Raw genomic sequence first — 14,321 nt, forward strand, 5'->3', positions numbered from 1 at the left:
GTGTGTGTGTGTGTGTGTGTGTGTGTGTGTGTGTGTGTGTGTGTGTGTGTGTGTGTGTGTGTGTGTGTGCGTGCGTGTTGGGGGCCTCCACTTAAGCTTTTTTAACTTTGCATTCACTGATGACTTAATCACTGCCCATCACTGCAATATAATGTCAAACATCCCATGTAAGCTGTTGTTAAATGTGATTGTGCTGGATTTATGTAATACTTTATAAAAAATCAACAAAAACCTGCTTTAGTGGGATAATCCTGAAAGGCACACTAACATAGCCTGCAGTCTTGCCCTGCAGAGAGGTGTACTTGTTAATGACAGTAAAGTGTTCAATAACTGTTCAATAACCTCTACAGGGAGGGGAATAAGTCAACCATATTGGACCAGCAGGGATATACTGATACATGGGCACCTGGGTTATTGTTCAATTACTAAAAAAGGTACCTTATATCAAATGAAAATATTTTTTCAAATGTATGTTACTTGTTCCAACTCCCATTGCTGCTAATTATGTTTCACTATGTAGGGTTTATTCATTATATATATATATTCAAAGCCATGCTTTGTTTATACTATTTCTTCCCCTTTAAATTTGATAGAAGTATTTAATATTGTATATATATATACCACCACTGGAAAAGGAAAACAATGTATGTATACTGTAGGTTATAATTCATGATGGAATGTAGTTCATACAGGAAGATACATTTTGATTTATAAATACTCGAAGAATATGATTATTTTTACAATTTATTTAATACAATAGATCATTTTGATACATTTGTGATGGTTTGTTTAAAGCACCTCTGCCATATAATCTCAATCAGTTCAGTCCATGTCTGTTCACATTGTGTTGTATAAAACCTTTCCATTGCTCAGGGAAACACAGAAATATCCACAGCTCACAGTCCTGAGCACAATAAGCAACATTCTCCTGTTTGTCTGTTGTCTATAGAAGACCAATCATTAGCACCAATTACGTAGATTAGGAGATGATTCATTCCTGTCACGTTTACCCGGGGCCCCGGGCGATTTTGGCCCCTGAGCAAACCCGGCAGAGGTGACAGAGGAGAGCACAGTGCTGTAGATTAATTGGTATTAAGTTAATTAGGGCGTAGTTAGGAAGCCCATTGGGTCAGGACCCCGGTATTGTCTCCACAGGTGATCCATCCTGGGAACTGAACCCTCGCTGACACAGAGGAAGGCTCACAGCTTTCAGGGCATTACCTAAACCAACCCTAGGCTGCCACGGTAACCAACCAACACAACAGAGCCCCAAAATACCCCACAGGAATACTAACAGAGCCAAGACAAACAGCAAACAGCTCCTTATGTGGAGTCCAACTCAATCCACTGAATGCTGAACACCAGTTTACAAGGTGTTATAGTCATTTCATTGTATTGTGTTGCATGACTGAGAACTGAAGTACTATAGTAACAAAAAAGATCTGGATTGGATTAAGATTTTGAGAGATTAAGTTGGGAAGTTATATTGGCATAACTCAAAACAAGAAAACAAAATGGTTGGAGAAACTAATGAATGCAGATGATTTCATACAGTGAATGAGGCATTTACCAACAGTCTGACTTAGCACTTCAATAAGTCTGAAAATGATGTGATGTTCTCCATCAACCATTATCAAAATATGGGAATATCTGTTAGAATAATGATTTGTATCCTTAAAGTACAGTTCTAGGGACATGTAGGATCAATGAAAGTTGCTCTGGGGGCTGTTGTTCGGTGTCCCAACACCCCATTAAGACACCTTTTATATTGATTTTCAAAGAAAAGAGAAACAAATGAACCCACTGTCCCTTTAGTATCTGCTCTCCAGTATATATGCTTAAAGGCTGCACAACAGATGCTTAAGGGCCTGGTTCCTGGTCAAGAAATGTGAACCCAGATGTCACATTTGTTCAGGGACATACATATGTTTGGGTTCACTGAAAGAACAGATAACCAATAGCTGTTGGGCTTAAGACTGCCCGTGTCTTCTTTCCGCATAGCTAGCTAGCTACATCGATAAAACACCAACACAAGATAAGGTAAACATATTTAAAAAAGAGTATGGATAGTTTTAAGTCAATATACATAAATAAATACAAATGTAAATGTAAAAATCAGCAATTCCCTTCTGAAACGGACAAGCATGAAGACAATGAATACAGTTGTTATCCTGTTTATAAGCCAAACTCAATGTTCAAATGTTAAGTTTAAAAAAAAGATTATTAACTGTAGCTGTAAGTTTATGTATCAAAAGAAGTTCATTTCAAATGTATCTTTATTGGAAATGTATAAATAAGAAAGTGTATTTCCTATTATAATTCTCACAGAAAGGAAATCAATATCTCGGTAATGAAGTTATAATACTGCCGCCCTGATATAGAAATAGCGCGGAGGAAAATATGATTACCGAACAGCTGCATATAAACACTAACCTGGTTATTCAGTGAATTTAAATGTGGTCTCAAATGTTCCTCCCATAACCTGATTACGCCAAATAACGTAATTGTCTTGTGTGCATACAAACCTGGTGATTGAGAAGAGTGTTGTTCTTCATCACACCTACACAACATCATCCTGCTTTCAACTGATGGTGAGACGCCATGCCCAATGGAAACAAGCCCCCAGAAGAAAAACACAATGTTATCACACGGCTCCAGGCCTCTACTTTAGAAACTTATTATCAGAGGAGGAGTGAGAGTGAGAGAAAGAGAGGGAGTGAAAGAAAGCAAACAAAGGAGAACTCAGTGCTGATCAGGCATTTTATCCAGGTCAGCATCAGAAAGACCAACAGTGGAAGTCTTTCATCGGGTGAATGGACATATGGAAGGTGACTTGATCAGTTTAATGTGTGCCAGGGTGTTACCGCACGACCTACTGATGAATTCATCTGCAGAAACACTCTGGAAAGATTCTGGAGTTTTTTTAATTCCCAAACTTTGAATGTTCATCTGATAAATAGCCAGGAAGTACATACTTCATGATATTTACTGTAGCTTTTCCTCTGAGAGAGCTTATGCCAGGATAGTGGAAATGAGACTTAGGCTGAATGACCAACTATAATATTCGAGAGAAGCAAAGTGAATAGGCTACATCCTGGTCATACACACTGGTGTGTCTTGTGAGGGTTAGTGCAGAAGAAGTGCTGGGGCTGTTATTTTGAGGTGCTTGGTCTTTGTATGGCTGCAGTGAGAGGTGTGTCCAGGTGTGAGCTTATAGGCGTGGAGAGTTTTTGATATGTGCCCACTGGGAGGCTCTGCAGCGCATAGTGAAGAGGCAGGTATTAGTCTGAGGCCATGGTCCATTGGTGGAAAATGGGTTTGCAGTGAGTCACGGAACCAAGTGAAGCAATCCAATAACCTTAGGGACTTGTTAACTGTAGTTTGTTTGCCAATGGCGCCACCAATTGAAATCTGCCGAATAGAAGCCCATGATGTAAGTTGACAGTTAATTCGCTTTCTGTCTGGAGAAGCACTGATAGGATGAGGCGTTGAAGTCTGAAGTGATCTCAAAGGAGAACCACTGGGCTCTTGATTTGAAAAGGGTTAGTGCAGGTGGTCCTCATCTGCCTAACCTTACCCCTAACACTCATAACCTATAGGAGGGACTACATGTCTCATCTGGTCTAGGAATACGTCTGGAGCCTGAGACTAGGGAGGAGGACGTATGGGCTGCTCTGCTTAGCATGCTTCTGCTGCCACTGCAACCACAACCTAACCAGTTGAAATGCGTATGGCTGGATGGGTAGGTGGAGGGATACATGGGTGATCTATAGCATAAGGCATGCAGAAATGAGGACCCTCCTGCATGCACTGCAGTGATGGATCAAATCATTAACATTTTATGATTGGCTACTATTATGGGTTATGCATTTGGAGTGTACCGTCAATCAAAGCCACTTCCCAGTCCCTTTGGCCCTTAGGCATGCGTCGTTGTTCTCTTTGAGGGGATGCCAATAACAGGGCAACGGCAGAGGGCCCGCCAATTCAACACAAAGCAGGAGACAAGAATATGGCAGGAGCGATCGGAAGGAGGCATGATGAGGAAAATAGGAGAAGAGGAGGAGGAGGAGATAAGCATGGCAGTGTCGTTGGTGTGACCCAGTTATGTACAATGCCTCAAGGGTGTAAGCGAAGGGGACAGACATCGTGCAAACTCTCATACCGACACACACTGTCCGTATTCTGCAAGGGTCCTCATAAGTTCTGCAGAAAAGAGCAAGGGCAAATACAACAAGTCTGGACATGCTGAGGAAGAGCAGCGACAGAGAGAGCCATGCACGAGTCTGAGGTTTCACGCACGCAGAGCACGAGGCCGAGCAGTCACAGAAACATCTGAGGCCACACACCACCAGGCTGCGCTTTTGCTTTGCATGACCTACATTCACCGTGTTAGAGGAATTAAGTGTTTGTTGCAGACGCCTTTTTGTGACTGCGGTTCCCCTCAGCTGAGTAAGCTATTGCTCTGTTAAGCGAAGAGATGAAAGAAGGAACTTGAGAGAAAGAACTTGCAAAGCACAGAGAAATCACACGAAGCAAGTCACTTTCCTGCAGGGTAAACTCAATTGACTTTATTATAACAATGTGACGAAGCGCTCATCTCAACAACTGGAGATGGGGAGGATGACAAAGCACTATTCCTGACACTCCTCACGATCAATCCCAAGAGGCATTAGTGTCACTGTCAGCAGGCGGCGGCGCTCTTTGTCAGGATGTCAGATGGGAAACATGTTTGAGTAGGCTGATGAGAGATCTGCCGGTACACTCAAAAAAATAATTTCTTGGACTTACTTAATAAAGTTATGTCAACAAATTCCACGAAACTGAGTTGAGTAGATTATAATTAAATATTACTAGTAAGAAGAATATAACTGACTTATGTTGAGCCAACGCGACCGTGTTAATTAACTTCAACAATACCCGGTCACCCTGGATTTAATTAATAGCTCTGTGTCCAGCTAACTTAACTGAGCAATATTAAGTCAACACAGTGCAGTTTCTTTAGACATACTTGATTTTTTTGATTAATGCCAACATAAAGATATTATATAATGCTAACTTAACTCACCTATATTCATGTTACTTAAAAGTAAGAACTGCTATACTCAACTGTATTTAGTAAGATCAACTTAACTTTAATTTGTAGTTCAAACTTAAATCATTTTGGAAACTACTGCATTCCGTGTTACTTAACTGGTATTCATTGCTATAATGGAAGTCATTTTAAGTTCACTTACTAAACCAGACTATGTCAACAAATTCCACGAAGTGTAGTTAAGTAAATTCAAATTAACTGACTTAAGGTTCAGTGAAAAAAATACATTTATTTCACATGAAACGCGATATAACCACATAGGCAACCAGGTTTACCAAGTTTAAAATCATGGAAACCCATAAAGACTTCTTTGTATCACACCTTATCAACAAACAAAAGGTTGAAGTTGCACAACATTTAGCTAGCAACAAAAATGTTCAAAAGAGCACCATGTTTTAACCACATAGCCCAAACTGAAACTAAACATTGCATGTAAGTCGTCACATAAATAGAAAAGTAAACTACAAAATGTGTAAAACGTTTATAAATGTCTCTTGTCATCAACTGTTGCTATGGAGATAATGAAAACCGGAACAATAGTTTTCTAGATTATTGTTTTGGTTTTATAGCATATTTTCTGTTTGGTGTTGTCTAATTCTTAATTCTGTCTAAATCCAAAAAAATTCAGCAAGCCAGCTCTGATCGACTCTCAATTCCCTCCACGTTTATCATTAAGCAGGCGACGAAGCACCTGGCCCCCAAAGTTAGCGACCAGCTGGAGAGGAAAACTAAACATCCAGCAGCCGAGGAGCGAGATAACCTTCAACAGTATTGAGACCAAAACAGAGCTAAAGGATGAGTAAATATTGGAAACACACTTGTCAGAACAGACATTTCCAGGCTAATGTTGCTCTTAGCTGGATACGGTAGTATATTATTGACCTGGTAAATATACATAATTAGTTTGCTATCACCTTAATAGAAAAAGTTGCACAACATTTAGCTAGCAACAACAATTTTCAAAAGAGCACCATGTTTTAACCACATAGCCCAAACTGCAACTTGTACGTATAAACTGTACGACATTAATCATTTGTAACATTCCTATTCAGTAACATTCCATAGATAAAATTCCCTCCGAAATATTTGGATAAAACCCCTGCTCCAAGATATCCAACGTGCCGTTTCAAGGCGTTCCACTTGTAGTGTTCAAGTAGTTCATTCAAACAGTTTGTTTTTCAGCACTTGAGCCTTTGACGACAGGTGGCGAACATCCATTTCCATCAGGATCTTTTGAAGAACCTCAAACGTGCATCTCAGGTTTTTTGGATAGCTCAAGTCCAATGCATATGTGAGTCCAAATAAAATTGCCAGTGCGTTCGCAATGTTTTGAAGATCGTTCAGCACTTCCACACCTTCAATTACAATCCCCACATCTGCGAGGGAATCCGTTGGCTCTGCACCTTCCTTCTTTATGGCGAAGATTCCCAAGACCATCTGATCTACACTCTGGTCAGTCTCAACATCCTAAAAGGCAGAAAAAATAGACCATCAGCCAGACTTACACACACGGGAAAAAAGCAACACTCTTGCTAAGTAACATATATAGAGCTCCCAGATAAGCATACCTACAAGCTACATTGGGTGTAGCTTTTCTAGTTGTTGACGGTATCTGCTAGGGGCTTGTGGGTATTTAGTTAACCATGGATATGAAAATGGTTTTACAAAACTTTAAAATTTGAGAAACTCAACAGTTCCATTTATGAATTATACATTCAAGCAACGGTCTACAAACTGCTGTTGATAGTTTGAAAAGGGAATTGTACTATGCATGCATATGGGTTATTTTCTGATTGCTCTTTCAAACCTGTGGTGCCATTAGTTTGTTTAAAACCAGCTCAAAAAAGTACGAAATAAATCACTTTTTTTGTTTCCAGAGGGTAATAATGTGGAAAGCAGAGGCACAAATACTTACGAGGTACTCTCTAATCAGGCTTTCGGGGTCTTCATTAAGGTACACAATTAGTGCTTTTATAACGCAGGCTCTCCTTGTCTCGATGGCGTCATTCTGTAACAAAGGAAATGCATAAGTGGGAGAATAGTATTTTTACATTGTGCAGCATTTAACACTAGATGCATTAATGCACAAGCAAACTATCCTGTTCTTTTTTACATGCAACTTCATACAATTTTTTACATTTACAGGCAGTGTCTAAGTGCATTTTATTATGAAGGGGGACGAATGTGCATTCAACTGGAGTACAAGTTATAATACCACAAGAAGCACCTGTAATGCAAGTGTTTGGTTATTACTAGGTAGTGAGTTGTACTTTAAAAGTATTTATGTTATAATCCAAGACACTGTATTTATTTAACTGGGAACTAAGCATTATGATCATCTTAGAAATATGTTTCAGTATAAGCATTTTTTCACTACCATCATATGCAGCACAGTAAATCAAATTATTGCAATTCAAAAAAGCCAAACTTCTGCGAATTTGCATTCATGAAACACTATGTATTACTACATTCCACAGAAAAGGTACACAAATATGCAAATCTCTTTAGATGAAAATACAATTAATTTATTCATTTTCATTTTGAAAATGACTTGATCAAGTACATTTTAAACTTTGTGGGAACATGACTTAAAATGTCTTCCATCAGCCACACGTCTCAAATATTTTACTGCATGCTTAAGTAATACAACTGCACAATAAATACAATAAAATTAATTTAAACAAAACAAATATTTCTAATAACCAGGCATTTGTTAGATAACACACCTTGTCGTATTCTGCCATGATATTCCTTATTTTCTGCCCAGCGGCACCACCTTTTTTTCTGGAAAATCCTTAACAGCTTGGAGGAGTGATGATCTAGCTGCTGCATGAACTTAGATCTCAGTGGGACAGTGGTGATGCGAGCAAACTCTGCTTCCACCTACAAACATTTAATAAAGACAAACACATAAATCAAATCAACACATTTTCTTGTTGGCTGCAGCACCACAGTAAAAGTTAATGGAATAATTCAGCCATGACATTTTTCTTTTTACTTCCTGATGATTTTTTTGTCAAAGCATTGTAAGAATGAAAATATAGAATAATTATTTTTCTCAAAGCTATCATTTAACATGAAAGTTAGGTTAATTTCTTAGTATGATTCTGTAGTCAGGTTCCAATGACAAACATAATAAGTGTATGTGGCCAGTCTTGACGCATTTGCCCTAATGTTTTCTGGCAAACTGCATCACATGTACATTGGTAAAATGCTTCTTTAAATTGAACCCCCTTGCAAAATATAATAATTAAGTTATCAACAAAATATATGACTGACCTCACGCTCAGAAAAGAGAGCCGGCCACCTTCTTTTGAATTCGGCAATGAATGGCTTGTCTTCAATCACCTCATGACGCCTATAGGCAAATGTCCTCTCCATTTTATCCTTCACCACCTGTTGGTTATTGTTCTTATGTACCTCGGACAGTAGTGCCAGCCTCTCTTCCTCTAGGCTCCGTTTGGTTTGTCCTGTTGGATAGTCTGGATAGTAGTTTACCTCCGCTCTTTTAGGTTTCTTCACTTGATTGCGAGATGTGCGTTGATCATCCTGTTGACGCTTTAAAGAATTGACAGTCAGCTCTGAACATCCAATGTTGCGCAGCTTAGTGCGGTAGTTTCCCATCTTGAATTTTAAACTGATCTTCCAACCATAAAAGCCAGTAACAGAGCCTTGCTCCCTTAAACATGGGTGCTTTTTCACAAGTGCTTCAGCTACCGAATCAAATTCAGCACTTGAGGGATATGCTTTATATTTCACAATCTGTGATGCCAAAGTTTCAAGAATATCTGACTTCATTCTTGGATTAGGACTGAAGAGGGTACCATTACTTTGAAAGTCACTATTGGCACGCTGGAGTTGGATCTCGACATCATAGACAAACTCCGGCACAGGAAAGGCGTTTGGCCATGGCTCACTTCTGAGGGATGATGTTGACGAAGAATCAGAAGATAAGGGAAGATCAGTGTCCACAGATGAGATTGAATTGATCTCATCCTGGCTGGATGTCCGTGCAGAGAAGCCAGGACTGCTTGTAGATAAGGCACTTGGGGGGTAAATTACTTTGATTTTCCCCTTGTTTTGAATGTCTGAGGTGGAGGTAAGGTTTATAAACTCATCAAAATCAAGGTCCTTGTATTGCAGTCTAAAGTCTCCAAACACCTCACATTGTCTCTTAATCTCACTTTGAAGTTCCTCAACAGAGCTTGGTATTCCCAAAGGCAGGGTTACTTTTGCAGAGTCATTTTCTCCTAGGATGATGCAAAGCACTGCAGAAGTGGCCATACTTGTCAACAGGTTACTCTAAAGAAAAGACAGAAGAAGATATATATTTTTTAAACAGTAGGTAATACAATTCGAGGCAGATCCAGTCATCATCAGTGGAGGTATCATAGGCATTGAAAGCACTGGGTTAGTGTGATGGAAGTATTCTTTAAACTTTAGTAACATATTTAATTATGTGTTGTGTAAATATTTATATTTGAATGACTCTTGCACATGTGTAGTTATAAAGCCATAGTAAACATTAAGGCAGCATTATCATTTTTGGTAGTTCAATTAAACTGCAGACCGATTTGAATTGTCGGCAGTTTCAAATTTATATTGCAAATGTTACAAAATGCAACTTGACTTGATTAACTAGCATGCATAGATTTAGTTAGGGTACGCCAGCATCCTTGTAGAGTTGTGTTTTATTATTTCTGTTAACCTAACCTCACTTGTTTCTGACTCCAAACCCCAGATGTTTTTAATTGATATTCTGTGTCTTATTTTACCCACATTCCCATGAAGACATTCAGTCAAAGTCAAATAAAAATTAAAGGATAATTACCTGACATGTGTATGTATCTTTTAAGGGTGACCATTCGGAGGGTTCCACACTTGTAGTCACTCAGGGGATAGTTGTCGGTCAGTTCACTTAACTCTGCCAACACAATCTCTCTGGCTGAAGATGACTGGAGCTCAAATGCTCCGTAGTGCTCCCTGTACCATGAAGACAATTTTCTGCATATAAAGATCAATGTGTTTTTCAATATACACATTTGAAGTATTTCTGCAAATTCAGGCAGTCCACCTACTGATCCATGCACAAGAAGCATTCCAATTCTATATTCAATGCCATTGCTAGAGACAATGTGTGCTAGCGTGACTGTTGTGAGGTTAGTGTATTTCTGACTTAGTTGAAGTGCTATGTCTTCTTTCATGATATCTAATGGAATTGTTGAGACGTTTGACACGTCAAAGGCTGACCTCTCATTACTCCTTGTGTGCATGTGATAGCCAATCATCAGCTGGTGCTTATTTGCCAGAGACAGTGTAATGTTCTTGAAACACTTTGTGTGTCTTACAACCTGTTTGAAATAACTGTGCTTGGCCTCAAAACGCATAGTCCAAAACATCACAATGGGGCCGAACAGCTTAATCATTTCTGGGTAATGCTCCAAAAAGTGATGTTTTGGCAAGAGTCGCTGATCTGGAAATACTTCTTGGTATCTCTGTCTGTGCTCTGAGATTTTAAACTCTAAATATGCCACAGACTCCTCACAGTGGATAGGTGCAACAACAAGCTCTACAATATGTTTCAAGTCTAGAATCACTTTCCAAGCTGGTTCGTCTTCAGGGATCAACTGCCCAATCATAAACGGCAATAACCTCAATAAACACCAATTTTCGTGCGCGTTGCCACCAATTCTTTTGTTTCGGACAAAATTAACTGGGACCAAATGAGGTCGGTTTTTTTTGTCCCCCCACTTGTATGGAAAGTTTTTGATGCTCTTATTGAGGTTTTCAAGCGTAACAAACTTTTTGGGAATAAGCACACCAAGGCACAGTGCAAGCTCTACTGGGACTATGCCCTCAAAAAGATCATGGACAACATCAGGAGGATACCCTGATGTGACACTGAAATGGGCAAGTCTTTCTGTGAAAATACACGCTTTTTTTACACCAAAAAAGCTACCTCCTTTTGCCTGTGCAGTATCAATATGGACTTGATGAAGCTCCTTGTTTCTTGGGGTAAATGCACCCGATTTCACTTCTTTAACCTGAGTTTCTGCTCGCTGAGCTGTACAAAACCTACAAGCATATGGGCCCGAGAAACTTTCCACAAATCCGGCTATTCCATGTGCTGCAAGGTTGTCTGACACTACACACTGAAGTGTCCCTTTCACAAATGTACCCAGTTGTGAGACAAAAACACCCTGCCGCTCCAATGTAACAAGGTCTTGGAGTAATGGTTCAAATACTTTGCAATAGCCAAAGGTCTTCACGTCATCACTTCTACATAAAAGAGCCAGGTATATTGAGGTCAAAGAGGAATGGCTGCCAGGAGGCAAATTTCCCAAAATCCAATAGACAGCACAGAGTTTGTGTGTTTTACGTGAAGTACCGAGTGGGTTGCAGACTTCAAAGTCATCTACGTATAGACAGATGGAGATTCTCAGTTCCCCCCCTGCCAGAAAATCATTGTTCTTGAAGTACTGGCCATCTTCAAAAGATTTATAATGAAGGTGGTCATTCACTACCTGTTGTTCTCTTCTCTTTTCAACAACCTTGCTAAGCACATCATTTTGATGAAGTAGCTGATGTAAAACCTTTAGCAAAGGGACATACTGAAAACTTCTTTTAGTCTTTGCATCAAGTATGTACTGAACTGGATCAACAATATTGAAATGATCCTTGTAGTATTGCTTCCTCTTAAAAGCAGTGGCTAAAGGTCCTTCCTTTTGTAAAGCTTTTGACAGAGGGTTGGACGTACAAAGTGTACAGCCTAACTCATTAATGAGCAATTGGTCAACTTGCAAGTTATGGTTACTGAAGAAATCAGCTAGAATGTTGTTGGATACTGGCACCAGAGAAGAACTAATCAAATAGTGCAACTCGTTTAGCAGCTCATCAATGGCAGAGCCTGGTACATGGAAACAGTTTTCAAGTTTTAATAAAACAAATGCCAGTTTCTGTTCTATAACTTTATGCAAGTTCTCTGACGTTTGGACCAATGCACCAACCTCAAGCTCATCATCGTGTAGTATCTCATCACTCTCTGTCAAGCATGTATCTCCCAAAGTACAACTCAATGAATCTGCCCTTCCATTTTCCACAATTCCAGCTTTGAAATTGTTCAGTGTATGCGTCTTGTGCTTTCTGTTCTTGTGTGATTGATATGTTCCGTAAATATTTGTTGAAAAGGAACAACTTTCAAACACACAACAGATGGTTTCGTGTCTTTTGAGATGGTTGTTAACATGAACGAAAAACTCTCTCAATGAGACAATGCCACTACAAGAACAATGATGGCAGGTAAATGTTGTTACATTTACAGATTTTTGTGACGTTTGATCAAAATGTGATCTGGATAGATGACTTCGAAGGGCATTCCACGTTTTAAATGTGCATGGGCATTTAGAATATGTGCATGGATAAGGTTGTCTGCGGCCAAAGTGGCCATGTATTAACCTGTAGTGCTTCAATAGCTGAAATCTTGAGGTTTCCTCTGCACCACAGTCTTTACACTTCCACATGTAACTGAAAATGAAACAAACAAAAATATTAAACAAAAAATGACAGAGTATAGATCAGTGATGCAAACACAGGTATGGTGAAAAAAAGAGAGAACTATTCGAAGCAGAGAAAAAACAGCGTAATATACCATCTGACAAAGGCCTGTGCTATAATGCTTCAATGAACTGGCTATTCTTTATAATATACTCAGATCAATAGGAGACAGAGATGTTAAGTTATAAATCAAGATTTTTCATTTTGGATATTTTACAAATCACTCCCCTTTTAAACTATATTCTTGTTATTTTTAACAACTTTTTTGTTACTGTCATATAGTATTTTATACCTGTTTTTCATTTAGTCTCTAATGTCTCATTAATAACTATAATGATCATATCAAGGTGTGCCTTAACCTCACTGAGCTGAGGTTATTTGAGCCTCTCAGGAGAGAGCTCTCTTCCACCTGGTTGTAGAGAAGCTCTTTAAATTCGTTAGCATAGCTAGCTAACCAGATGCTAATAACAACAGATCGCCACTGTGATTACAACTAAAGACACAGCCACGCAAACACTGCGGCATGTGTACGGCTCCTTATGGGTACTGCAATATTTGAAGAGCTGGAGCGGCTTTCCGGTGCTCTCCGTCAGCACTCCTTTCAGACATATACCACGTGAAGACACGTTACGCTCGTGTTGTGTTCAAGGAACCTGTCCTTGGTCAGGAAAAACAGGCACTCGCTTGTTTAATTATTTTGCGGTCTAGATTTCTTCTTTTTTTAAGTACGAAGTTGTTGACGGACTCCAAACCCCCCCCCCCCCCCCCCCCCCCCAAAAACGAAAACTCTTCGGTTCTCCACGAATTACACAAGTCACCCAAATCAGCGTTAAAAAAGCGGGAGGCGCCGAAAAGCACTAATTTGCATCACTGAGCCCCGCTCCCTCTCTCACTCTCGCTCGCCCAACCACTAACGTAGCTGGTTTACGTTAGCAAGCTAGCTCTCACACTGTAACATTAGTGCTATCACACAGTCTGTTCTTTATCTGCAAGCTTCTGTCTTCCCCCGCCACAGGCATCTCAGTTGCCGCCGGTTAATAGCCGGTCCTGCTCACTGACAGTCAAACACATATCCCTAAACCCGACCAACAGCCATCTTCGCGCCACTTTCACAATATTAAATTAACATTTCACAACACACAAGTCAGTAATTTATAATTCAATTTAAAACTGTTTGGTTGCTACTGTGATATATTCCTGCTGGCTAGCATTAAGTTAGTTAGTTAGCTTTCCAGCTAGCCAACCTTAGCTGCCATATGCGAAAATATTGCAGATATTTCTGCGAGTTACAACACTCTCAATTTCACATTCTAACCGCATGTTTATAAACTAACTTAAAATGTTGCATAGGAAAAACATACTCACTCATATTCATTTGGATGTCGCTCAGGTCTCTGCCATTGCTTCTTCAGCTTCTCCTGTCCTTCCTCACCGCGAAAAAGCCCACGTCACAATCATATCCCTCATGTGAGCCTCTGCGCATGCGCCACAGGCAATTTACACAGCTGTGTTGCGTTGGAGATAATTGAGCAGCATATGTGGCTTCAACAGGTATCCATTTTAAGAAAACCCTACTTAAATCAACTAGGTTTAAACAGCAAACTCAGATATATCAATTAAATTGGGTAAAGATGCATTCATTAGATTCAACAACTCACAGAGTTCACTTTTTTGA

At 39.6% G+C, this 14,321-nt stretch overlaps 1 protein-coding gene across 2 annotated transcripts; it reads right to left on the reverse strand.

Moving 5' to 3' along the window:
* Nucleotides 1-4,783: 4,783 nt before the first annotated feature.
* LOC117493977 (sterile alpha motif domain-containing protein 3-like) lies at nucleotides 4,784-14,321 on the reverse strand. 2 transcript variants are annotated; one of them, XM_034144573.1, is made up of 7 exons: nucleotides 14,012-14,321; nucleotides 12,548-12,616; nucleotides 9,924-10,075; nucleotides 8,372-9,394; nucleotides 7,819-7,975; nucleotides 7,008-7,100; nucleotides 4,784-6,559 (listed from the first exon to the last, which is right to left on the reverse strand). In XM_034144573.1, the coding sequence occupies exons 4-6, from the start codon at nucleotides 9,374-9,376 to the stop codon at nucleotides 7,096-7,098; spliced, it is 1,167 nt and encodes a 388-aa protein (XP_034000464.1). In that variant the 5' UTR covers nucleotides 9,377-9,394; nucleotides 9,924-10,075; nucleotides 12,548-12,616; nucleotides 14,012-14,321; the 3' UTR covers nucleotides 4,784-6,559; nucleotides 7,008-7,095. The 2 variants fall into 2 exon arrangements, with proteins under 2 accessions (XP_034000464.1, XP_034000465.1); XM_034144574.1 differs by having other exon boundaries at nucleotides 9,924-10,096.

The sequence above is a fragment of the Trematomus bernacchii genome, unplaced genomic scaffold (assembly GCF_902827165.1).
Source record: "Trematomus bernacchii unplaced genomic scaffold, fTreBer1.1, whole genome shotgun sequence".
NCBI classification, from domain to species: domain Eukaryota; kingdom Metazoa; phylum Chordata; class Actinopteri; order Perciformes; family Nototheniidae; genus Trematomus; species Trematomus bernacchii.

What these genes read in the sequence shown, in the direction of transcription:
- LOC117493977 (XM_034144573.1), bottom strand. Translation starts at nt 9,376, where the DNA reads ATGGCCACTTCTGCAGTGCTTTGCATCATCCTAGGAGAAAATGACTCT. An exon ending in CTCTCTTTTCTGAGCGTGAG is followed by an intron (nt 7,976 to 8,371) that starts GTCAGTCATATA and finishes AAATGTTTGTAG; the next exon opens with GTGGAAGCAGAGTTTGCTCG.